Here is a 25,668-nt window from a genome sequence, read left to right as displayed (position 1 = left end):
GACACACGGTTTAAGTCGATTATATCGAACCCCAGTGTGTAACTGGTACTTAATTTATCGACCCCGAAAGGATGAAAGGCAAAGTCGACCTCGGCGGAATTTGAACTCACAACGTAGCGGCAGATGAAATACTGCTAAGCATTTCGCTCAGTGTGCTAACAATTCTGCCAGCTTGCCGCCTTTTGTAGGATGATTTCTGTTAATTTAAGTATTTTTACATGAATTATTGCTGCAAGTATTTTTATCCTTGTAGTCTTCTTTTTTTGGAAACTATTTTGCTTCTGAGGTAGGGCTGTGACACACAGCTTGTTAGACGAAGGTAAACAGGTTTGTCTGGTAATCATTGAATACATGTTATTATGGTTTGTAGCCTGCTTAATCTTTCATTTTCTATTTGCAGAGGTTAGATTTAAGTGCTAATTGTCGAAAGTTAATTCATGAGGGTGAGATTGGTTGGAAAACATCACGTGGTAAAGTAACTGGTAAGGGACTTTTAATCTTATGAAACACTTTTCTCTTTGGCATTTTGTAAAGACCTCACCCTTCACTCATGAATGATCATGGGATTGCACCCTAGAAAGTTCTCCTCCAATGCACAAGTCCAAACGAAGGTGTTTATGGAAGACCAGCAGTCACCCATGCATGACACCTCCCCCTCTCAACACTACTGATGCTATTCAACGAAAAGACAAATGCTGATGCAGCTTGGTACCAGTGATGTCGTGACTCATTTCTACAGCTGAGTGAACTGGAGCAATATGAAATAAAGTGTCTTGCTCAAGAACACATACACAGCTTGGTCTGGGAATTGAGCTCACTACCTCATAATTGTGAGCCTGATGTTTTAACCACTGAGCCATGTGCCTTCACGCCCAACACTCTACTACTGAGCCATGTGTCTTCATGCCTGACGTTGTTACCACTAAGTCATAAAAATATTAAGATTATTCTGTTATTGGTCTTTGTTACATGTGTGTGTCATCTACTATAAATAAACCCAGACCAACCATTCTCTTGTGAGTAGGTTTGGTAGATGGAAACGGAGATAGTTATCATGCGTATATGTGTGTGTGTGTGTGTGTGTGTGTGTGTGTATGTGTGTGTGTTACTGTCTCCTTACCTTGACATAACATGAGAGTTGTAAATGAGGGTCACCATCACGCAGGTGGTGTTTTGCGTTTTCAGTTTTTTTTTTTTGCGAAAACTTGTCAGGTCATGGGAGAGTATTACCTTACTTGGAAGCATGCAAAGTTTGATGGCAAGAAGGGCATGTGGCCATAGAAAAGCTAGCTGAACAAATTCTGTCTGACCTATGCAAATGTCGAAAAGTGAATGTTAAATGATGATAAATTAGATTTATATTAAAAAAATTGTTATGCACACTGTCCTTATGATTTGTACATTTGATTTTAATGCTCTTCGAAAGTTGTTGAGTTTTTGAAAGTAAACAATTAAATAATGATGTGAACAAAGCAGAGTGGTGGCTCTTAGCCAAACAACCTGATTTCTTACATAGGTACAATGCCCTTGAGAGGTGAGAGTGAGGGTGATTCATGCCTTTTTTTAGAAGATATTATTAATAATATAAAGAAAATAGAATCATTAAAATCAGAAATCATATCATGAAGTTGGTTCCTTAAACTACCTGCATCAGTAGTTAGCAGTTGAGACACAACATCGTTCAAAACTTCTGTGCTTCTTGAAATTTGCCAACAGTACATCTGGTGCCCTTACCCCCACCCCCATTTCTTCTTTCTTAAAATCTTTTTTTTTAAAGACTATTTTACTGTTCACTTCCTGTGCATATTCTGTGTAGTTCATGCAATTTTGGTTATTTTTTCTGATGAGTTGTAGTGCACCTGAGCACTGTATGCAATAAGTTCAGTATACATTATTATACATTACTGTGCTAATAATATATATATTATATTCAGCTCTGTCTGGTCCCGTGTCGGTGGCACGTAAAAGCACCATCCGTTCGTGTCCGTTGCCAGCCTCGGCTGGCCCCCGTGCCGGTGACACGTAAAAGCCCCGTCCGCTCGTGGCCGTTTGCCAGCTCTGTCTGGCAACCATGTCGGTGGCACGTAAAAGCACCATCCGTTCGCGTCCGTTGCCAGCCTCGGCTGGCCCCCGTGCCGGTGACACGTAAAAGCACCGTCCGTTCGTGGCTGGTTGCCAGCTCTGTCTGGCCCCGTGTCGGTGGCACGTAAAAGCACCATCCGTTCATGTCCGTTGCCAGCATCGCCTGGCCCCGTGCCGGTGACACGTAAAAGCACCATCCGTTCGTGGCCGTTCGCCAGCTCTGTCTGGCACCTGTGCAGGTGGCACGTAAAAAACACCCACTACACTCACGGAGTGGTTGGCGTTAGGAAGGGCATCCAGCCGTAGAAACACTGCCAGATCTGACTGGGCCTGACGAAGCCTTCCAGCTTCACAGACCCCAGTTGACCCGTCCAACCCATGCTAGCATGGAAAGCGGATGCTAAACAATGATGATGATGATGATGATGAATGTCACAAATTTTGGCAGAAACCAAAGTTATTTCAATATTTAACTACTGCTCTGTTTGAAAAGGATTTGAATTCAGAATTTCAAGGGATAAAATAGAAGACTGCTCTTCTTCTGACTATATTTTTGTATTCATCATCATCATCATCATCGTTTAGCGTCCGTTTTCCATGCTAGCATGGGTTGGACGGGTCAACTGGGGTCTGTGAAGCTGGAAGGCTTCGTCAGGCCCAGTCAGATCTGGCAGTGTTTCTACGGCTGGATGCCCTTCCTAACGCCAACCACTCCGCGAGTGTAGTGGGTGTTTTTTACGTGCCACCTGCACAGGTATTCTAGATATCATTTTGAACAATTGGGTTGATGATTAAAGATTGTTTTCAGTTTTAGCTATTTTAAAGTTCCAAGTATGTGTAATACAAATTGACAAACCATTGACACAAATAGTAGTAAAGTAACAAAAAAAAAAGAAGAGCTTCTAACAGTGCAAAAAGCAACATTGAGTAACCTTTCTATATTTCTTGCACAAAGGACACGGTTTACAAATGTGGGCCAATGTAAACCTTACCATCCAGATTACTGTGAGGCCAGTGACCCTGGTTTGTTCAGCAAATATGATAGCAGCAACAGTTCTCCAGAAATGGTGTTGCTGGTGACTGTAGAGGTCACAGTGGGTGGACAGCCAGCTGTAGGTTGGCAGAAGTGGTAGTCAACTTCACTGTCTGTTGTGTATATTTTGTGTATATATGGTGGTTGTGTATATTTTGGCAGTAGTTATGGTGAGAACATGGTGCTGGTAGGCAACAGTAGCAAATGTCATCATAGTGGTGAAGATGTTGGTCATGGCTGTAGCAAAGCTGGGTACAATTGGTAATTTATAGGAGCTACCAACCCAACTCCTATTGATCATTGATCTTCACACTTAGTAGTTAAGGTCTCCAGTTGTGCTTATTTTCTTAAGGAATATGTTATCCAATATCTCTAGTTAGTAAATTTTGGTTACCCTATTCTTAAAAGGATTAAAATAAAAATTTTTTTAATAAATGTTGTATTTGTTATATAAATGGGAATTATATAAACTGTATATAATATATTGCAAAGCAGTTTGATTATATTATGTTGTATAGAACCTTGTCTGGTCTAACTTTGTTATATATTAATATATTTTCAGATGTAACAGCTCTGGTATTAACTGATCTCATTGTTCTTATGCAAGAAAATAATCAAAAATATACTTTCACAATGCAAGATAACAAGGTTTGTCTTTCACTCTTTTCCTTGTTTCTCTTCAAACCTAATGGTATTATTTTTAATCTTGTCACATCACTGCAACAAACTGCAAATTAAGTATCAGGTATACTTGATATCTAAAATGGCAGTCTGTTCTATCATTTGATATAAGAACTCACAGAAATAGAAAAACTGAATTTGTAAGACTTTAGTTTGTGACTATAAAAAGATTCTTACACATCCATGCCTTGTATGGTAACACAAAACACATAATACCTTTCTCTTTTTGTAATATCATTAAGCTTTCTACATTGCATATATTTGCAAAAGTTGTGTGTAGTTTGTTTTATGCATTTTATAGAGCAGATGACATGATAAAACAACTGATAAAGCTCTTATAGAGCAAAGTGCCACTTAATCCATTGTGCCTTTAGGGGATTGACTCTGATGGAAGCATATGGACACCCGCTGTATTAAAGTGAAATAACCTTAGCAAATAGCTATGGATGTTACTCTTTCATTCTTTTACATGTTCTAGTTGAAAGGCTGTGGCCATGCTGAGGCACTATCATGTATCCATTTTGTTTTTTATTCTTTATTAGGGTTAAATGCCCATTTGCCAGCCTCACCTGGCCCCCGTGCCAGTGGCGCGTAAAAAGCACCATCCGATCGTGGCCGTTTGCCAGACTCATCTGGCACGTAAAAAGCACCCATGGAGTGGTTGGCGTTAGGAAGGGCATCCGGCCGTAGAAACATTGCCAGATCAAACTGGGCCTGGTGCAGCCTCCTGGCTTCCCAGACCCCAGTTGAACCGTCCAACCCATGCTAGCATGGAAAGCGGACGCTAAACGATGAGAGAAGACAGATACATAAATCAACAGAAAAGGAATGTAGATAAATAGATCTACAGATATATCAATAACTATATAAATAGATAGTTGAATTATCCTTAAAAAAAAGAGAGATACTTTTTTTTTGTTTTTTTTGTTGATTTCGTACACCTTTTCATTCAACACTTTCCCACCATTTAAGGTGTTAATATTTCAAAATCCGTTTCATTAAATATTAACTTCTTGTATTTCAGTCTTGTGTAATTCCATTATATGAACTGCTTGTTAGAGAAAAGGGAGATACCAAAGACTGCAAAGGCATCTATTTGATCTCGAAAAGACAAACGGCACCCGAAATGTATGAACTGGTTTGTAAATCTACAGAAGACATGAAATCATGGATACATCATTTAAGTTACGCTGTGAGCCACTGTCCTCGAGATGGTAAATTTATTTAATTCCTTTTTTTATTCTTTTACTTCTTTCAGTCATTTCACTGTGGCCATGCTGAAGCACTGCCTTGAAGGGTTTCAGTTGAACAATCGACCCCAGGACTTATCTTTTGAGCCTAGTACTTATTTTATCAATTTCTTTTGCTGAACCACTAAGTAATGGGGACATTCGCACTAGTTGTCAAGCAGTGGTGTGGGGACAAACACAGACACACACACACACACACACACACACACACATATATACATACAACGGGCTTCCTTCAGTTTCTGTCTATCAAATCCACTCACAAGGCTTTGCTCAGCCCAAGGTGCCATACAGTGGGACTGAACCCAGAGCCATGTGGTTGGGAAGCAATTTCATTGTATTCTTCATTTCCATCTTATATTCATCTTTTATCCTTTGTCTTGGACTCGTTTCAATCATTAGACTGCAGCCATGGTGGGGCGCTGCCTCGAAGAATCTTTGTCAAATGAATTGACCACAGTATTTATTGTTTTCTTAAGCCAGGGACTTACTCTCTCAATCTCTTGCAAAACCGTTAAGTTACAGGGATAGAATTAAACCAACGCTTGTTATCAAGCAGAGGTGGGAGACAAATACAAAGAAACATGCACACGCACACACCTTTACACACATAACTATACACTCACACACACACATCTATGTTGGGTTACTTCCAGTTTCTGCCTAGCAAATTCATTGACGAGGCTTTGGTTGACCCAGGACTAAAGTGGAAAGTACTTGCTCAAGGTTCTACATAGTAGGACAGAACCCATGACCACATGGTTGAGAAGAAAGATTCTTACCACACAACTATGCTTGCACCTATATTTTATTTTATTTTGATAAAAATATTGAAGAATTTTAAATAGTTTTTTTTTTATATATTTAACTAGCAGTATCACCCGGCGTTGCTCGGGTTTGTAAGGGAAATAACTATATAAGCATTTTTAGAGAGTTACTTCCCTTATAAATTCGGGCTTTCTTAGCCATTTCTGTTTTGGTGTCTTCAAGCCATGAAGTCGTTGTTCTAAAAGAACGCTGGTTTCCTTCACAACGCATTACGACGTTGATTTCTTTACACTCCCTTCCCCACAGCTTCACAAGGGAGGGAAGGGGGAGAAGCAAACAGGTGCAGGTGTGAGCGTGGACGCCAACTCCGCCGCCATCGACATACGATGCATTTTATGCATTAAAATGGAATAAAAAATAATGTTAAATTATTTTTAAAATCGTAGACTCATCGTTGACGCGCGCTAATAGTCAGACGGGCTCGATATGAATCACGACTATAAGATACCCGAATTTGGTTAAACTGCACCGCAAAATGTGGGAGGAGTTAGGAATCTAAATCGAAGGGGACAGACACTCACACAACTAGAGTTTTATATATATAGATTTAGTCAGAAGGCAGGTCCAAATTATAAAACTTTTATTCAAATAGTTTTGTTGGTTATTTTTTTGATAGTTTGGCTGTAAAATAGAAGCTCCATGAGCAAAGCCGTTCCAGCTGTGACCATCTCAACTTTCTTTTCAGACTATGTTATCCACCACATTCTTAGCTTTTTAGTTTGTTGGGAGGCTTTGAGGGAAATTTGGAAATTTAGCATGTTTAGCAACCACACAAGCTCCCACATTGGCTTAGATTAAAAAAATAATTTGATCATGGTTTATTAAAATTAGGTGGCTAATTGTTATATGACTGTAAAATTCTTAGCTTAGCATCTACTATTTTATAAATAGGGATTGATGAAATACGCCACTGGGGTTCATATAAACTTCAGAGTTGAGTTTTAGCATGGCTGCAGTCCTGTGACTGAAATTAGTATAGAGTGCTCAGGTGCACCACAACTTATCAAAAAGTGCGTATAAAGCATATGCAGTAATGTACAAATGTCTGTAAAGCGAACAGTGTACGAGTCAGATACATGCTTGCGTGTGTAAACTATTGGCACACTGATAGTATGTAGCTGTGTGGTAAGAAGTTCGCTTCCCAGCCACATGGTTTCAGGTTCAGTCCCACTGTGTCATATTATGCAAGGGTCTTTCAGTATAGCTCTGTACTTATCAAAGCCTTGTGAATGCATTTGTTTGATGGACACTAAAAGAAATCTGTTTGTGTGTATGTGTATACATATAGATTCCTGTTGAAGACAACATGAGCAATTCAGCCTTTGCTGAACAATCTGCACAAATGATTTGTTTATAGTGAGCAAATGTTCATGCTGCACAATAGCTCCCTCTCTCCATCAAATCTACATTTTCTGAGCATGTGCACTGTGTGCCACGTGTCATGTGCTGAAGGGATCGCAGAGCAACGTGAGATGAAGTGTTTTGCTCAAGAACACAACACACTACCAGGTCTAAGAATTGAAACCACGATCTCACAGTTGTGAGTCCAACACAATAACCACTAGGCCATGCACCCTCACACTCTCGGAGTGGTTGGCGTTAGGAAGGGCATCCAGCTGTAGAAACTCTGCCAGATCAAGATTGGAGTCTGGTTCGCCAGACTTCAGTCAAATCGTCCAACCCATGCTAGCATGGAAAGTGGACGTTAAATGATGATGATGATGATGATATATATATACACATATATACATACACACACACACACATACATGTGTGTGCGTGAGTCTCTTTGTCTTGACATGGCATGATTGTTGTAAATGAATTCCATTTATATCCAGCCATAATCATTTAACACCCATGTTCTATGCACAGTGCTCGCTAGTATCATAAACAACACAAACACTTTGTAATTTAATAGCTTTTAATGTGATACTTGTTAAATAGAATTTATTTTTATTTAATGAAAATTTAAGAAAATCTAATCATGAGGAAGTGAAATTCTGCTAAATGCAACTAAATAGGAAACCTTCTTTACCCTTGCCACATCAGCAATTCTGAAAACTTTTGGATGCAAATTTTACATGTGTAGAAGCTTTTTTTAACAAATTTCATTCTGAAAATCACCTGCGTAAATTACATAGGTGTGCAAATTACATGGGTTTTTACGGTATGCTATTTCTTCTTTTGCTTGTTTCAGAAGATAGTAAACATGCATAAACTTACAAATGTTTTAGTGAAAAAAGGGTCCAGGCCATGCCTAACTTAATAGCTGATAGAATCTGTTAAGTCATTTTTAAGTCAAGTTGTGTGATATGGCCCCTTTCAAGTAGGGAATTGCTGATGACTGAGATGTATCCAGGCGGAAGTGATTTGTCTGGTATCCCTTGAAGAAATCTGTTGAGATATTGTTTGAAAGCATTGGGGTATTTTTGACTTCTTTGATTTGTTTTGGTTTAATATTAAATAACATTATATTCATGGTTATTATTTTTTTCTTCTAGTTCCAGTGGAAGCTACACAATCATTTAAAAAAGCTGAAGAACAGAAAATCATGGAGATTAGAAGACAACGAATACGGCTATTATTTGGTAAATCTACCAAATCTTCTTCTTCCAATCACATTACTCCTTCCCAGACTTGGGTTAAATTTTCAGAAAAATTGTTTGCAATATCGAAAAATGTTTTTAAGAAATTTCTAAATTTTGGGGTATCATAAGTGGGAAAGTTTAGAGACATAAGCAAAATAAATTGGTGATATATATATATATATATATGTATCTTTATTTTTTACATACTGCATACCTGTCTGTGGTATATGCTCCATATAGTTTTCATTTCGAAACAAAAACTTTCTTTTACTTGGTATATGAACATGTTAGATTTGTATTGATTTTGCAATCAAATTGTTTCGTAGATGTTTCGTTGTCACAATTTAAAAAAACGTCATCTTGGAACAAAAGTGCTGTTTCTAAGTTACTTCATAATTTAAATATCTATTTTTTTTTTCTTGCATTTTTATCTTTTAGCTTTGTTCACTTAATGAACTTCAGAACTTTTATCAATTTATATCTACTGATAACGGAATAACCAATTATTGCTTTTTCTTTTAAATTATAAGTTGTTTTAATCGATCACATTTATTATCTGTTATTAAAGGTTCAACAACTGATTGTATACATCTTATATATTGGTTCCTATATATATTACTTCCATTAGTTTTACAATAAAAACTTTGTACTTTTAGGTTTACTCTAGTGATTAAAATTTCTTATTGCTATGAAACTTTTAAAATTAAAACATAAAAACACTGATTAGTAGTGAAGCTATATAGATTATTTTTTGATAATTAGAATGTTCATTGGAAGGGTTTTATCTTCTATTTTAAAATAGTTTTCAGTTGTTAACCATGATTTTATAGCAGATCATTTAAGAAATGTTTTTCCTTGTCCTTGTCAGATTTGTTAATTTCATACATAAATCATCACTTCTAATAAAAATTAATTCATCCTCTCATTAAGTTGTGTGTGTTTTTAAGTAAACAGTTTTGCTTGGTTGTGAATTACTTATTGATTCTAATTGAAATGATTTTACTTTATACTTTCAACAGCACCTTTGCTTCTGTGTGATATTTTCGTTAGTTGATTGACTATTTTTATGTATAGTACATAGACACACAGCACACTATCTCTTTTCTTCTTTCTTTCTTTCTTTCTTTCTTTCTCTCTGTGTTTCTTTTTCTTGTTCTCTCTGACCTCACTACTTTCATATTTGTGTATTTGTTTTGATTTTTGGACAAATTTTGCTTTCGATGTCAACAAATCTTAATTCATTATTTTTAAATAATGAAATACAACTTTCTTGAATATAAATAAAAATGCAAGTTGACATGTTTATTTTCGATGCATATACCAAGTTCTTTGTATAGTTTATGTGGAGAATATATAAAATGTATTTCATCACAATAAAAATTTCTTTTAAATTCAAACTATTGTTTCCTTAAACTATTACCTACATTAGTTTTGAAGTTTTTTTTTGTATGTGTGTGGGGGAAGGAGAAGGATAAGTTTAGTTTAATAAATTATTTATTAATGAGTTAAAACTGCAAATTATTTATCTATGGTCTTTCATATGGTTAGAGATTATAACCTTAAGATTTAACCTAAAGTAATTTGACGATTGAGTGAATGGTATAACAGCTAATCAGCTGTGAATTTAATAGTTTATAGTTTGTCACACACCTGGCCAAAACGTTTTACTAGAAAATGGCCTTAGCCTTTTTGCTGTAAATAAGAACTGCTGAACTGAAATTGTTGAGTGGTTCTTGCAGTGCTGAGTTCAAATGCTCTTGTAGGTAGAGTATTGAGAGTAGTGGCCTCTGTCATATTGACTTGCTTAATATACCTTACTTCAGTCTTTGGTGAATTACAGAACTCATCTCAATGCATGTGTTTTAATGACCATTTTCCCTAGCAGGGCTCATTACACCATTCTTCATTTTGTCCTATCCTTTGTAGGCCCCTCATCAACCTTCTTGCCCCTATTTCTTCCCCTATCATCTTCGTCTGTATCTTTCTAAGTCTTCCTCCACTTCCATTCACTTTCAATTTTAACACCTCTCACCCAGTGACTTTTATCCTTTTTTAGCAAATGACTTACCTATTTCATCCCATTTCTTTTCACCACTTCCCTCAGTGGCACTAGACCCAGCATTCTCTACATTTCATTCTTTGACATTTCTTACTCTCTTTCAGTGATACTCTGCAAGTCAATTCAAACCATTTCCATTCAGTTTTTCCAGTCATCACTGCTGCTCCGTTTCTCTTCTATAAATCATAGCACTTCTCACACATACTGCAAACACTTTACACTTCAGTTCTGACATCACTCCCTTTCTGATTAGAATGTTACACAGTTTCTCAGATTTCTTCCATATACATCTAAAAATTACCTTTATTAAAATGTTTTGATATTTCCATTATAATCGGATTATTGTATTTTAATACATTTCATTTGTTACATCTTGAATAAAATTGAATTTGATACATCACCTAGTTTATTCTAGTAAAATTTATTTCCCTTTTAGTTTTCTTTGTTTCATTCAAAACAGACTATTTTTAAAAAGAATTTGTTCACAAGTTTCGTTTCTTTTGTTTCCTATGTGCCAGTGAATCTCATTGAATCTGTTTTGATCATACAATATCAAGGAAAAGAACTTTGAGAAAAATCTATAATTTCATAAAGTTTTTCAACAGAACCTTTTATTTTATGAGTTCTTTAGATGTTAAGTGGATATATTGGTATGAAGTCTTCAGTTTTTGTTAGTATATCTTTTATTGTTCTTATCATGTTCAACTTGCTAATTACTTGCATGATACTGTTATATACTCACAAGTTAACAGCTAATATCTGGATTTCAAACAATCTAACCTAATTAAAATAATGTTTGTACGTATATCTGTGTGTCTGATTTCAAATATACAATAGTTGTCATTTTGTATATTGATTACCTCCGTAAATCTCTAGCATATGTTAAAGTGTGTGAGTGTGTGTGTACAATTTCGGTATTATCTTTAACTATTAACACTCCAACCATTTTATCAATAATTTCTAATTCATCAATTTCTTCTATTTTAGAAACAATGAAATCCTTAGATCAACAAATAATCAAATGTTGTGATGATAAGAAGTGTCTTCTAGTTCAGTATGCAGAGTTATTGTCCCATGATGACGGAGCTCCCACCATTGTTAGTTCCTCACCAAACACCTCTACGTTGTCATCAGCTTCGACTAATTTAGCTGAAGCTATGGTGCGTATATTTTATTTCTATTCAATATTGCATACATCTGCTTTATTTGACCATTAAGGTTACCCTTTAACATTTAAACTGGCCATATCTGGCCAAAATATTCTACCTGTTTTATCTTCAAATTGGTCAGATCTGGCCTTTTACACCTGCCCTACAGTGTCATTTTGAAGACAAACCATCACATCTTCAAGATCTCAAAGCTATGAAATAATGCCTTATTCATTCAAAATAACTTGAATACTTAAGCACTGTGTTTGACAGAATCAGCTGAATGCTTAAGAGTTAAGACTCTAAAAATATCATTTGCTTCATTTTGTTTCCTTAGATGAAGTTGAGATAATTTCCTTGAGCCTCTTTATAGCAACCAACTATCCATAAGATACTTTCCTAGGCAAATCATCTCATTTTGACTATGTACTTTTTGCATGGCACCTCACTGCTTCTGGAAGCTTCTGGTTAGGGTGTTGTACTCACAGTCATACGACTGAGATTTCTATTCCTGGACTGGTCGGTGTCTTGTGTTCTTGAGAAACACATAATTCCCACATTTCTTCATTCCACTGAGCTGCAAATAGATTCCAGCCATGGCTGGGGAGTTAACCCTGTGATGGATTGTTGTCGCATTCAGTGGGGAGGGTTGTAATCTCAGTCATATATTCACCATGGAAAGCAGATTAGGCTCAGGTGTTACAAGACCTAGGGCTTTAGACACACCTTGGCCTAAGCCACCCTGCTCACTTTGAAACGCAAAAAGAGTAGTCATCATCACCCTCATCATACGTTGGCTTTCTGTACTGGTGTGGGTTGGACAGTTTGATATGGAGCTAGCTAGCAGGGAGCTGTCCAGACTCCAACTGTTTGTTGTGGCATGGTTTCTATGGCTGGATGCCCTTCCCAATGCCAACCACTCTACAGAGTGTACTGGGTGCTTTTCATGTGCCACTGGCATGGGTGTGTTAACACAGCTCCAGCATGGATGCTTTTTAAGTGGAACTGGCACCTGAAAGCACAAGCCTGTATGTGTTGGAAGACAGCTGTTTCACTTAGCTCAATGCGTCTTATCAAGTACAGCAAATTTCCACACCTCCCAAGGATTAGCAGTTGCTTTCTGTTTATTTTCTGATTTATCTCATTAGAACTTGGATTATTTCTAATTTTTCAGAGTTAGTGCATAGATTATGCATCATAATACATCAATAATGGTGTTCTCACCAAAAATGGTTACTATTGGATTCTTCAGAAGAATTATATATATTTTTGTTTTTTAATAAATTTCCTTACAGATTTTTGTTTATAGTATGTTTTCCTTATTAAATTAATTCCCTATGTTTGATTCTGTAGGAAAAACATCCTTTGAAAGACGATGGACTAGAGAATGAATATGTTCAGTATGCCTTGAAAGAAAGTAAGTTGTTTTTATGTATTTATTTTTTTCTATCACCTAATTCTAATTCGATCAATGTTTAGAAATGTATGGAAAAGTTATGAAATTGTCTAAAATATGATTTGATTTTAGTTGGTAAATAAAAGACTCACTTCTTGACCAAAGTAAAGTTGCTTTTTTGTTAAGCCATCTTAACCATGTTCTGCTACATGAAAGTGTTGTTACGAAGTTTGTAATTTAGTCTCGAAGAGAATTCTGTTAAGTCTTAGACAAATGTAATATTTAGAGAATTCTGCATTCTAAAGTTTTCATCAGCATGATGAGATTGAACCTGTAAATTAAAACTCATCGTGTAATTTTTTTTAGTTTTACACTTATAATTATATTCCATTATTGGTTTCAGCAAGAGGCTGTGGCATAGCATTACTGGGACACTCTTTTACTCTTTTACTTGTTTCAGTCATTTGACTGTGGCCATGCTGGAGCACTGCCTTTAGTCGAGCAAATCGACCCCCGGACTTATTCTTTGTAAGCCTAGTACTTATTCTATCGGTCTCTTATGCCGAACTGCTACGTTATGGGGACATAAACGCACCAGCATCAGTTGTCAAATGATGTTGGGGGACAAACACACACACACACATATATATATATATATGCGACGGGCTTCTTTCAGTTTCCATCTACCAAATCCACTCACAAGGCTTTGGTTGGCTCAAGGTGATAGTAGAAGACACTTGCCTAATGTGCCATGCAGTGGGACTGAACCCGGAACCATGAGGTTCGTAAGCAAGCTACTTACCACACAGCCACTCCTATGCCTATATACATTAACTTTTCTGAATTGTCTTGGAAATTGTTTTAGTTGTCATTCTAAATACTTCAAAGTTTTAATTCATTTAGTACCACTAGAATAGAGTGAACTGAAATTTGTATTTGATAGCTTGTAATTTTGCTTTCCATAAAATATTTTATTAGTTTTTTTTTTATTACGATTTCTTAAGTTAATAATGTAGAAAAAAAATATCATTTTTTTTCTACATCATAAACCTGTTTACGAATATTTCTAGTATATTAGAACGTATTAAATTATCATGAGAATTACGTATAAATTATTTAATAAACAAACACATGGGAGCTTTCATTTCTTAAAAAATGCATTTTAAATTCAATGATTTTTATTTTATTTGTGTATATACAGCTTAAAATTATGAAATACAAAATCAGTTTCAGGTACATTGTGTGTGTATCTTTCTTACTAAATTTGTATCTTTCAGGTTATCTATCAACTGAAATGCTATTTTATGTATAGATTTTCTTTTGTTTTTTTTTCTCTGAAATATATGCTTATTGACACTTTTGCCACAGCTCCAAAAAAAAAAAATAAAAATCAACAATAATTTTCTTTCGGAATAACATTCAAAGGTACCAGATATAACAGTTTCATTTTTTCCCTCATTCTCAATTGTTGGAGAGTGGAATTTCTACAATATTGGCCTTTTTGGTCTCATTCTTTGTTTCATGTAGATTTTTTTTTTTCTCTAGAAGCTCAATAGATATTCTCTGAAAATTTTTTCCCACTTGTTATTGTGCAAAGTTTCATTGTGAAGAGTTTATCTGATTAACATATATTGAGTAATCCTTAATCGCTTCATTATATATCTTGGAGCTACACACAATAAACTGCCTTCAAGACAGTTTACACATTTCCAATATATTTAAAAAATGAATTGATTATTATTTTGTGGTCAGTGTAAATGTTTCGTTTTTTATATATTATTTTTTTTCTGCTATAAGATGGCAGGGCTAATTGGGATGAAATGAATAAAAGTTTTGAATATGTGCTAACAATCAGTTCTTCTATTTAAGATCAGAGTTGGACATTTTTTTATTATCAAAAGAATAGGAACTTTTATTTTTAATTTACAATTGTTTCAATATTATCTTTATTCAGTCTCAGTAAGTTCCTCTTTTAATGGTAATCAGTGGAAATTACCAATGTTCTTCGTTTGTTATTGGTAGTTTAAAAGGATACAAAGACTAAAGAGTTATCAGTGCCTTTCTATAAGGTGCACCCACAAAATGTTTGTTTTTTAAATGAAGGGAAATAACTCTTCAGATAATTACATTGTGGCTATTACGTAGATTGATAATAATGGACTTATTGTGTACAGTGCTCAGGTACATTTAGAGGTAGACGCACTCTTCCAAACTAGTGAAAGTTCTTTAAGAATGTTCTATGTATAAAGGGAAGAAATACATATAAGTATGTTATTTTCCAGTATGCAAGTTGTAAATATATAGTGTAACCATTCAGATATTGCCACTACCTTTTTAAATCCAGCTGCATTTCACGTGGAATTTTTGGTCCTCTAAATTCAATTTGGTATGTAAATCAATCCACCTATTTTGATTGTAAATTAGGTCTGAAAAATATGGTATGTTATTTTCATTTTGCAAAACTGGGTTCTGTATATCATCTCCAATCTCGAATTTGTGTTTAGAATTAATAGTGTGGAATACATACACCAATAATTAAAGGTTGTGCCCATATAAAAGTACATCGTCGATCAGGAAAAACAACAACAACAAAAAGCTTAATAACTTCACTAAAATTCATCTTTTACTAGATAGCCAGCTTTGGCAAATGTTGGCACTGCTTGTACACTCTTTGTATCTGAGTGAAACTTAGCCATTGAAGTACAGTATCAAGTGTCATTTGAATGTAACCTACCCTGAGCTTGTAGCCTATCCTGAATACGTATCATCAGATTGAAAATCCTGCTCTAAATCCATGTTGTATGTAAATACTCTTGATCAATTTATTCCCTAGCTTGGTATTTTAAAACCTTTCTATAATTTTAGCATGGTTATATTTTTACAGAATAGTTTTAAGTTTAAAATTTTTTCTTTCTTGTATTATCTCTGAGTTCTTCCTGTCTGCTACTATTTGCTTTTCACGTTTTAGTTATGTTATCTAATGAAAGAATTATGTTATGTATGTTTTCCCAGTATTTTATGTACTCTCCTTGCTGGCATATCTCTATTTTTCTTAGATTATGTTGATGTTCATGTTTTGGGCCTTTCCTCTTCATCTTGGGTGTGTTGCTGAGACAACATTCTGTTGTGGTGGTAATTTTCTCCATTTGTCTTCAGACACTTTTCAACTTGGTCTCTCAAGAAGATGATTAGAGAGACAAAGAGTTGAACTACCATAACAGCAACATATTCAAGATGTGGAAACATGGTTTGAAAGCAAACATCATGAAGTCTCTTTAGTGTTAGCATATCAGTTAATTGTTATAGCTCGTTATCCCTAACAGCTTTATTTATTTCAAAAATAAAAGACTTGACTAATTAAATCTGTTCATATTTCAACTGAACTGCATAATTTATAATCCATTAAATAGATATATGGGGAAAATGTTATAAAGAGAATATGTAGTTTTTAGCTTTTGGTGTGTGAAAGGAGGTTATAGTATCAATGACACTCTTATGATATCTTAATGATAATTTAGATTATGTTAATGAATTTTTATAATGAATTGAACATTTATGTAGTAAAATATAGTAGAATACAGGTAAGCTTTGAACAAGATTGCTCTGCAGTCTAATTGTATCAGTTGTAATCATCTCATTTCATTTACATGTTTCATGCTTCTGAGAGAGGCATGCATTTCCCATGATCACATTTTCTTGACTCGAGAATCAAATCTTGTATGTATATAGGGGGGGGGGGGGAAATCAATCATAAATAACTTATTGAACATCTTCACCATGCTCTCTTTACTGAGCTTCCTTTAAACATATATTGGTTAAACTATGATAATTTTAATTTTATTTAACAGGAATACATTTTTGTACATGCAATATTTATTTTGAAGATCAAAAAATGGGCTAACTAAGCAACTTCAGATTTGAAAGAAAATATCTATTTCACACCAAATACCAAATTCCAGCTTTCTAAATTAAGTAGACAAGATGTGTCTAAGTACAAAAAAATACAAACAAACTTAGATAATATATAAAATTAACATATCTACCTTTAGGTATTGATTGAATTTTGAAATATTAACAATATCGAAAATCTTTTGCTTATTTATTAAACTATCTCAACTTAGAGATAATAAAGGTTAATTTGTTGACTTCATAAGATTTTATAATCTTTCAAGAGAACCTGAAATAAATTCTTTTATGAAACAAGGGATCTCAGAGCATTTAAAACCAAAAATAACAACAGCATGTAAATATTTATATGTTATTATAAATATTATATATATAGTGTTATGTACTTTGAGATGTGGAGGCGCATGGCTCAGTGGTTAAAGCATCAGGCTTACAATCATGATGTTGGGAATTTGATTGCCAGACTGGGCTGTGTGTTGGGTTCTTGAGCAAGACACTTTATTTTATGTTGCTCCAGTTCACTCAGCTGTAGAAATGAGTTGCGATGTCACTGGTACCAAGCTGTATTGGCCCCTTTGCCTTTCCCTTGGATAACATCAGTGGTGTGGAGAGAGGAAGTTTGTATGCTTGAATGATTCCTGGGTTTCCATAAACAACTTTGTCCACACTTGTGCCTTGGAGGGTAACTTTCTTCATTTGTGACCGAAGGAGTCATTACTTTTTTTTTTTTATATGTACTTTGAGAACCACTATTCCAAAAAAGAATTATTCCAGGTTCTCTTGAATGATTATAAATTTTTATGCTGTCAACAATTCTCACTGGTAGGAATAAAGTTTCTAAAATGAAGAGTGAAATTCAAAGAATTGCTTTGGTCCAATGGTAAAGTGCCTGGCATGTCAACAGGAGATATGGGTCTCAAAGGCAGCCTTCAACATTTTCTTTCCAAAAGGGATTTTCAACCTAATAATTTACATGCTATTATTATTTATAGATTTATGTACTTCAAGATCCACTGTTAACTTAATTTACTTGGCTCTGGACATAATCATGATTTTTTTTTTTAAGCATAAAATAATCATCTTTGACTCTTGTGCATGGTCCTTGCAACATTTCTGACATAATATTAAAATATATTTTATTTAATTTATGTATGTCAATTCATTTTTGTTTCTTTTTTTCCTTTACTTAAATATTGATAGTATATGTAGAAAAAAAAAATTGGCTCTTTTTGTGAAGAACTTGATTTCAAATTCTATTCAATAACAGCAATGAATCTTCCTAATGCAATGACAATTACCTTGTAGTGCAGTTTGCAATGCTTTATACATTCCCCATTACACCTGGCTCAATTTCCAAGTGCAAGATGTAAACTAGGATTGACAAGAATTTTTTTTTCTAATATTATATAGCTCAAATATAGTTTGATGTGGCTGCATATGCTAATCATCTGACTGGAGAGGTTTGCTGGTATGAAGTTAGTTGTAAATGTTAGGTGTTTGGCTTAAAAATTAATGTGGCAGTGTATTCACTGTTCTGAGTATCAAAAACAAATATATTAGAACATTCAGTCAGTATGCCTGTGTGCTGACAACAAAGGGTTCTTTTCTGAGTGAGGGTCAGATTGTGTGATGTTGCATATTAGTGAAATAAGGGCATTAGATATACAGTGAATATGTGGAAACTGGAAAGAAATGAGGCAGTATGCCACACTGAATGTGTTATGTTAGTGTGTGTGAGAAGACCAGGTATAAATGAGCGGAGAGAAAAAGTGGATAAAAGACAAATCAGAAGTGTACTACATAGTATGCCACCATCATCATCATCATCATCATCACCGTTATCGTCATCATAATTATATGTAATTTTATTCTTCATGCCTTGCATGAATCAGATGAACCCTTGATCATTATCTTTCTGAAATTTGACCCTTCCACTTGGGCTCAGTTGGTTGCATTAAGTAGATGCAATAAATTGTGGAAGATGTAAAGATAGTTTATGGGGGCACCATGTGTGTGTGTGTATAGCTGATGTCTAGCTTTTGTTCTGGCTCCATAGTATTGTTCGTTGCTCGTCCCTTTTTCCCAATCATTTCAGTCCTTCAGCCGTTTCTTTCTCTCTATTCTATTCTTCTGCTTAGATGGAAACTGACTCCATCTAGGCATCTACTCTGTGCTTTGCAGCAGATTGTCCTGTAGAAACTTCCCCATAATTCTGTCTTCATTGTATTCTCATATTCCGCATAAATTAGTATTTCTTTGAACCCATGTCTGGCTGAGGAATCTTTCAGCTTCTACATCATTCTGTAGATTGTCTTGTATCTCTGAGTCCATCTAGCTTTCGCCCAGAGGTTACTGATCGTTAGTCCTATGTTGAGTTGTACGTCCTTCATCATGGAAAGATTTAATATTCACAACCAGCTCCCTACTCAGTTTCCCAGTGAGTGTGAAGTTTCTGTGGTTTGCATATTCACCATCAGTATGCCACCTAGTGACTGGTTGCTTTGCTGACGTTAATGTTGCAAATGGTTAGGTCATTGGTATCACAGAACTCCAAGAGCCTTGAACTCTCCTCATTTGTCATACCTTATCCACGCTGCCTATGTATGCTCAAATATTCATAATGTTGTTGCCCAGTGTCCATTTAAAGTCAGCAACCCTGATAATGAGGTTGTGTTATTTATTAATTACCAAAATAGTCTACCTTATAAAAGCAATTCTTTTGCATACCTGTCAGTCTTGAATAGAAGCACACAGCATATGCAGAGATCCCTAATGATGTGTTGCCTGTGACTAGGCTTGATTAATCTTCTCAAAAATATCCTCACTCTACATGCCCCAGGACTGTTATTCCCCACTACAAGAATCTATAACTGTGCCCCCCCCCCCCCGCCTCGTTAATAACAATCTACTGTAACTCTGCTCTAACATCTCTACACTCTCTGCAGACCTACCTTTCATCTTGCCAACACTAATTGTGGCTCTCCTGGAGTTTTGTGCCTGATAAGAAAGGGGATATTTCTGTATCTGAAAGGAACAACAATAGCAGTGTGAGTGCTTTCGATGATGAAGAAAGGGAGCAGCATTAACATAAGTGTTAGAACTGTTTATACAATTAGGGTTTTTCACTGTATTTGTAATTTTGGCCCCTTTTTCATTTGACTGGATTCCCTTCCTGTGTGCATTTTATTGTGACACCAGCACAAGGAACGCTGGGTATTATTAACTAAAGTGTCCTGGTTATACTATGTCAATTTCTTTCTTTCTTTCTTTTTAATTAAAGGTGCTGCTCTCTTAGGTGTGTTACTGTGGCTTGCAAAGTCCATGTCTTACCTTTGCACGCTTTTTATTCAGAATGGCTGCTCTTCTTGAAGCTTTACCTTCACTATGTCCATATATATATATATATATCATCATCATCATCTTAATATTTCCCTTTTCATGCTAGGATGGGTTGGAAAGATCTGCGGTATGGCAGTTACCAACCACTCAGTTGTATGTCATCTCAGGGGTTTGATCACTTCACTTAATCTTACATTTTTATTGTACTTCCTCTTTCATTGACTCCACCTAGGACGGTTCTTTGTACCCAGCTCTCATTATTCATTCACACTATATGTCCATTTCAGCTGATCAGGTTTTCTTAAATCACCCTTAATGTCCAGTTGTTATGGATACTATTTATCATACTAGGTACTTTTCAGAACAGTTATTTTATACTCAGTGTCCATATTTCACAATAGCAAAATTTCATCTACACTCTTTGTACAGTTAGCATCTTTTCTATGAAAGGGAAACTTTTTTTTTTTTTTCTGCCAGTCTCCCATAAAATCTCCCATACTTTCTTTTAATCTTGCTACTATACTTTTATGGATAGCATGACTACAATTGAAATTCTTAAATAATAGAGAATGGAAATCCCTAAAAATGAGCCATCTGAGCCGGTCATGGACTTCCTCCACGACTATCTCCCAGCTATTTTATCTATGTCTAGAGCTTTGAAGTCTTGAATCTTAACTAATCTGCTAGAGATGATATGATGCTGCATCTAATTTATTAATGCCCTCAAAGTCTCTGTCTGCTTCCTGCTATCCCAGATAGTAGTAGTAATTTGTATTATGTGTGGGTTTACTACTATTAACTATTTTGACATGCGCGTCACTTCATGGACTTTCTGTCAAACCCAGCTTCATAAAAAGATAAAAAGAGATTTAAACGTCACAAGCATATTTGCATATGGTTGAGAATTCACTTCACAATGGTGATGTTGCGAGTTTCATTCCTCGACATGGTACTACGAGCAAACACCACGGCCTCAGGTTGGCGAATGCTTGGTGAGTGAAGTTTTGTAGAAGAAATCCCATTTTAGGCGAGAACGTGCGCGCGCATGTGACAATAAAAAAAAAAAGCAAACATTACAGGTAGATAACTCTCTAAAGAGAAAACTAACTCAATAGAAGAAGAAACTTTGGAATAGTTTCATAAATTAATCAGATGATGTCCAGTAGTAGATTTAATTGATTAAAAAATATTGAAACCATTATCCCAGCATGGTTGCTTTCTTGATAAACTTTCTTTAGGAGTTTATTTTACCTATACTAATTTCTCTGTAAATGCATGGTTAGCATGGTAGAATTGAAAAAAAAAAAATCTTTTACTCAAGTTATTTTTTGTAAATTAACTGGACCCCATTAGAGAGACTAGTCAACTATAAAATACAGTTGGAACTTATCACTCAAGTAAATTGCAGATAAAGTAAAAACGCGAATATCAAAAAGGCAAAGATAAAAGGGGTTGTTTTAGTGGTCACAAAAGATTTTGCAAGGTTTAAAGTATAAGGGCTCGCATGCGCGTTAATTAACCGCGGCTATTTCTACCTTGCTATAATTAATTCGTGTTAAACGTAAATAATCGGATCTTTTGTGCCAGCTTGAAAGTGGTTTATAGTAAAGATCTAACATAATGATATAAGTTCTTGTGTAGGTAAAATACTGTGAACCATGTGCGGATATGACGGGACTTGTGTGGAGTTATCAGTCATGTGGATGTTGATGTAAGGGACGCAATTCAGTGGATCAAATTTATACACGGGTTATTTCCCCTATGATAACACTCCCCATTGTAAAGTGGAACAACAACTACAAAAGCAAATCGCCATCAAATGTAAAACAACCAGGAAAACAATTTTCGTTTTTAGTATTAACTAGCAGTATCGCCCGGCGTTGCTCGGGTTTGTAAGGGAAATAACTATATAAAGCATTTTTAGAGATGTAAAGTATAACAGCCATCTCAATATGGCTAACCACAAAGGGGGGGGTGTTACTGTAGCTTTTTACGTTCTGAGATTTAATAATAAATTTTTAGAGAGTTACTTCCCTTATATATGCCAAAAATGCATTAAAAATGGGAAAAATTGATGGTAAATTTTTTTTAAATCATAGACTCATCGTAGACGCGCGCTAATACCCAGAAGGGCTCGATATGAATCACGACTATAAGATACCCGGTTTTGGTTAAACTGCACCCCAAAATGTGGGAGTAGTTAGGAATCTAAATCGAGGAGACAGACACACAACTTCACTTTTATATATAAAGATGTCAATTGACAAAGATGATATTTCTGAAATCTACCTTGTGGTAATATAAATTTCCTGAGCATAAAGAAATTGTCAAGTAGCGAGTAAAAACAATGTAACTGTTTGTTTAATCTGGAAGTAGTTTGAATTTTCAAATAAAATATTAAGCTAAGATCTATTCTATAAGTTTTGCTGAAACTTCATTTAAATTCTATTAGAATTGAAAACAAAAGGGGGGACTATAATAAGGTATTGCATCAAATTTCTGTCACATTCAGGCTCTTCTATAATACTTTTCACTTATCTAGCAATTCTCTGTCCTGAGTCTCTCAGACCGACCTAATAGGACCAGCATTTTTGTATCATCCTATAACAATCGATCTGAGGACCTTATTTATAATAAGCAGACGTGTTGCTATAAGCCTAGTAATATTAGCTGCTCCATTGTTGGGAGCTAACATCTTTGGATGTGTAATGTGAGTAGTAATGAGTTGTACCTGTAATTACAGGTACAACTCTTGTCACTTCCTGTATCATACTGAATCTCCCTGAGAACTACATGAACGGTATTTATGTCGAGCTGTTCCATTCATTGGATCAACTGGAACACTCACTGCCGTGGCTCACAGAGTGCCAGACGTCATAACATCCTTTCAATTTTAATGGGCACTCTTGGCAGGTCTAATGTTGTACTGAGAAAATTAAGTATTATTGAGGTGAATGTCAATGACAATTTTTAGGTTCAACCCTTTAAACAATTTTAAAAAAATTTCCCTTATATTTAAGTTTGTTTATTCAGGTTACATAATAATAACATTAAGAAGGAGTCACCACAGTCTAAATAACGTTTTCTGAAAGTTAGAACTTGTGTGTCACATGTAATTGTAATATCTAAAACCACATTAATTGACATAGTTCCTCCTAATCATTTGTATCCATGATGATATGGTTGTGGATTATCAATCTAGCTGAATCACTTTTTAAATGAAGTCCTGTTCACCCCCCATGGATACTCATCAATCAGCATTTTGTATTCTACTGTCTTTGTTCCATGAAAGCATCTCATTTTCTAATAACTTTGTGGCACAAGAACATTTTCCATAAAATCGCTCTGGTCTGAGATACTGAAAGATGCTAACGATTCTGCCAGCTCATTGCCTTATATATTTTTATATGTTAATAATAATATCAATCATCACCATCGTTTAACGTCCGCTTTCCATGCTAGCATGGGTTGGACGATTTGACTGAGGTCTGGTGAAGCAAATGGCTGCACCAGGCTCCAATCTTGATCTGGCAGTGTTTCTACAGCTGGATGCCCTTCCTAACGCCAACCACTCCGAGAGTGTAGTGGGTACTTTTACGTGCCACCGGCACGGGGGCCAGTTAGGTGGTACTGGCAACAGCCACGCTCAAATGGTGCTTTTTATGTGCCACCTGCACAGGAGCCAATCCACTGGCAATGACCTCCCTTGAATGTTTCTTACACATGCCACCAGCACAAGTGCCGGTAAGGCAACGCAGGTAACAATCACGCTCGAATGGTGTTTTTAACGTGCCATCGGCACGGAGGCCAGCTTGTTTAAAAATATTGCAAGCTGCATTTATGCTATGTCTGGTTGGTAGTTTTGATTCAAACAATTGTTAGTTTAGACTAGTTTTCTCAATGACCATTTCATTTTGTTAAGTTAATTATTGTTGTTACATTTTAGCAACATATTCTTTCATGCCCAAATCCCTAAGTTCATCATCATTATCATCATGATCATCAGTCGATCTTCCATAGGTAATCTAAAAGACATTTCCAAAATATCTTAACAAAGAACTTGGTGACAAGACTCAATGCCCCCAACGCGCACATCTGCGCGTTGAAATCCTCGATTATCTAGATCAGTGGTTCCCAACTTCTGGTCCGCAAAGCTGGGGGCCCGTGAATATAAGTTAACAGACCTAGGGTCTATAGGAAAACTAGTTTAAATAAACGGAGTCCTTCATAGTGAAAATATCAGGATATCTGCACAATTACAATCCTAGACGTTTTAAAAATCTTATGTTCCAGGGAAACTACTCAGAAATAGAGGGGAATAAATGACTTCGAACCAACCCTCATATTGTAAGCGCTTACCTTAAAACAGGGTTGTTTTAGGATAAGCATATTTTTCTGTTTTACGTTTTTTTTCTTTAATTCAGAGGGTAAAAAAATATATAGAATATATAAAATCCTAATTAGTACCTACCAACACCTCTTGCCTTTGGAAATTGAGCTTAAAAAAAAGATATTCCAGAGCCATTCCCTGTCTTGTTGCTTTGGCAGTTTATTTTCCTACATTTCTGACTAGTATTTACCGTTGTCCTTCAGTTACCAAGCTAACAAAAGACTTACAGGAAAGCTGTGCGTGCTTAATGTCTCCAGTAGGGGGCGGCACCGAGCACTTAGGCAGTAGTATTAGCACACATGCTGTGCCCAAACGGGCAGAAACATTTGCTGGTTTTGACAGTGATTTAAGGAAAGGTAAGGTTTGCTTGCTGTTATATATATTAACACCTAACTGAAAAAAAGTCACTTAAGAAATTGCACAAAGCTCTTCCCCTCCTCTTTAAAGAACGAAGCATGTTGGCACCTTGAAAAAAAAAACACTGATCCCTTGCTTGTTGCTTACTCTTGACACTGACCACACTCTGGGAGTAGATGGTTACCGTTATTTGTGATGACAGTTGTAGTATCGATAGTTTGAACACTTTTTTTTTTTTCTCTATTTGTATTGAAAAATGAAACTGAGCAAATTATGATATCTACTTTGAGCTTCTGGATGTGGAGTAGAGACTTTATGTTAGATGTGAAATTAGTTTTCTTTTGCAAAATGTTTAACGTAATTTATTTGTGAATTTTGATTTTTTTGAAAACTCTACATTGGATATTTTTTATGAAATCAATAAACATTTGCAAATATTATAAGTCATTTTGATGTGTGACACTTTTGAAAGGTTTTCTTTCTCTCTCTTTCTCTTTTTCTAAGCACCAAATTTCTCTCTCTCTCTCTCTCTCTCTCTCTGTTTTTGTTCATGTTAACTGTTGGGTATGGTTGAAGCTGAACTGCTGGTATTTGAAACTAATTTCGATGAA

At 35.5% G+C, this 25,668-nt stretch overlaps 1 protein-coding gene across 12 annotated transcripts in view; it reads left to right on the top strand.

Moving 5' to 3' along the window:
• LOC115223565 (rho guanine nucleotide exchange factor 28) overlaps positions 1-25,668 on the top strand; it is a 490,764-nt gene that overhangs the window by 448,441 nt on the left and 16,655 nt on the right. For 11 of the 12 annotated variants that reach the window (XM_036511308.1, XM_036511277.1, XM_036511280.1 and 8 more), the window contains 7 exons: positions 401-482; positions 3,678-3,763; positions 4,821-5,010; positions 8,376-8,462; positions 11,509-11,681; positions 13,023-13,086; positions 24,904-25,056. In XM_036511308.1, the coding sequence (XP_036367201.1) occupies positions 401-482; positions 3,678-3,763; positions 4,821-5,010; positions 8,376-8,462; positions 11,509-11,681; positions 13,023-13,086; positions 24,904-25,056 (835 nt within the window). The remainder of the gene's footprint in view (positions 1-400; positions 483-3,677; positions 3,764-4,820; positions 5,011-8,375; positions 8,463-11,508; positions 11,682-13,022; positions 13,087-24,903; positions 25,057-25,668) is intronic. The other variant, XM_036511312.1, reaches the window with a different exon arrangement.

Source organism: Octopus sinensis, linkage group LG2 (genome assembly GCF_006345805.1).
Source record: "Octopus sinensis linkage group LG2, ASM634580v1, whole genome shotgun sequence".
Lineage (NCBI taxonomy): Eukaryota > Metazoa > Mollusca > Cephalopoda > Octopoda > Octopodidae > Octopus > Octopus sinensis.
This window is presented reverse-complemented; position numbering and strand designations above follow the sequence as displayed.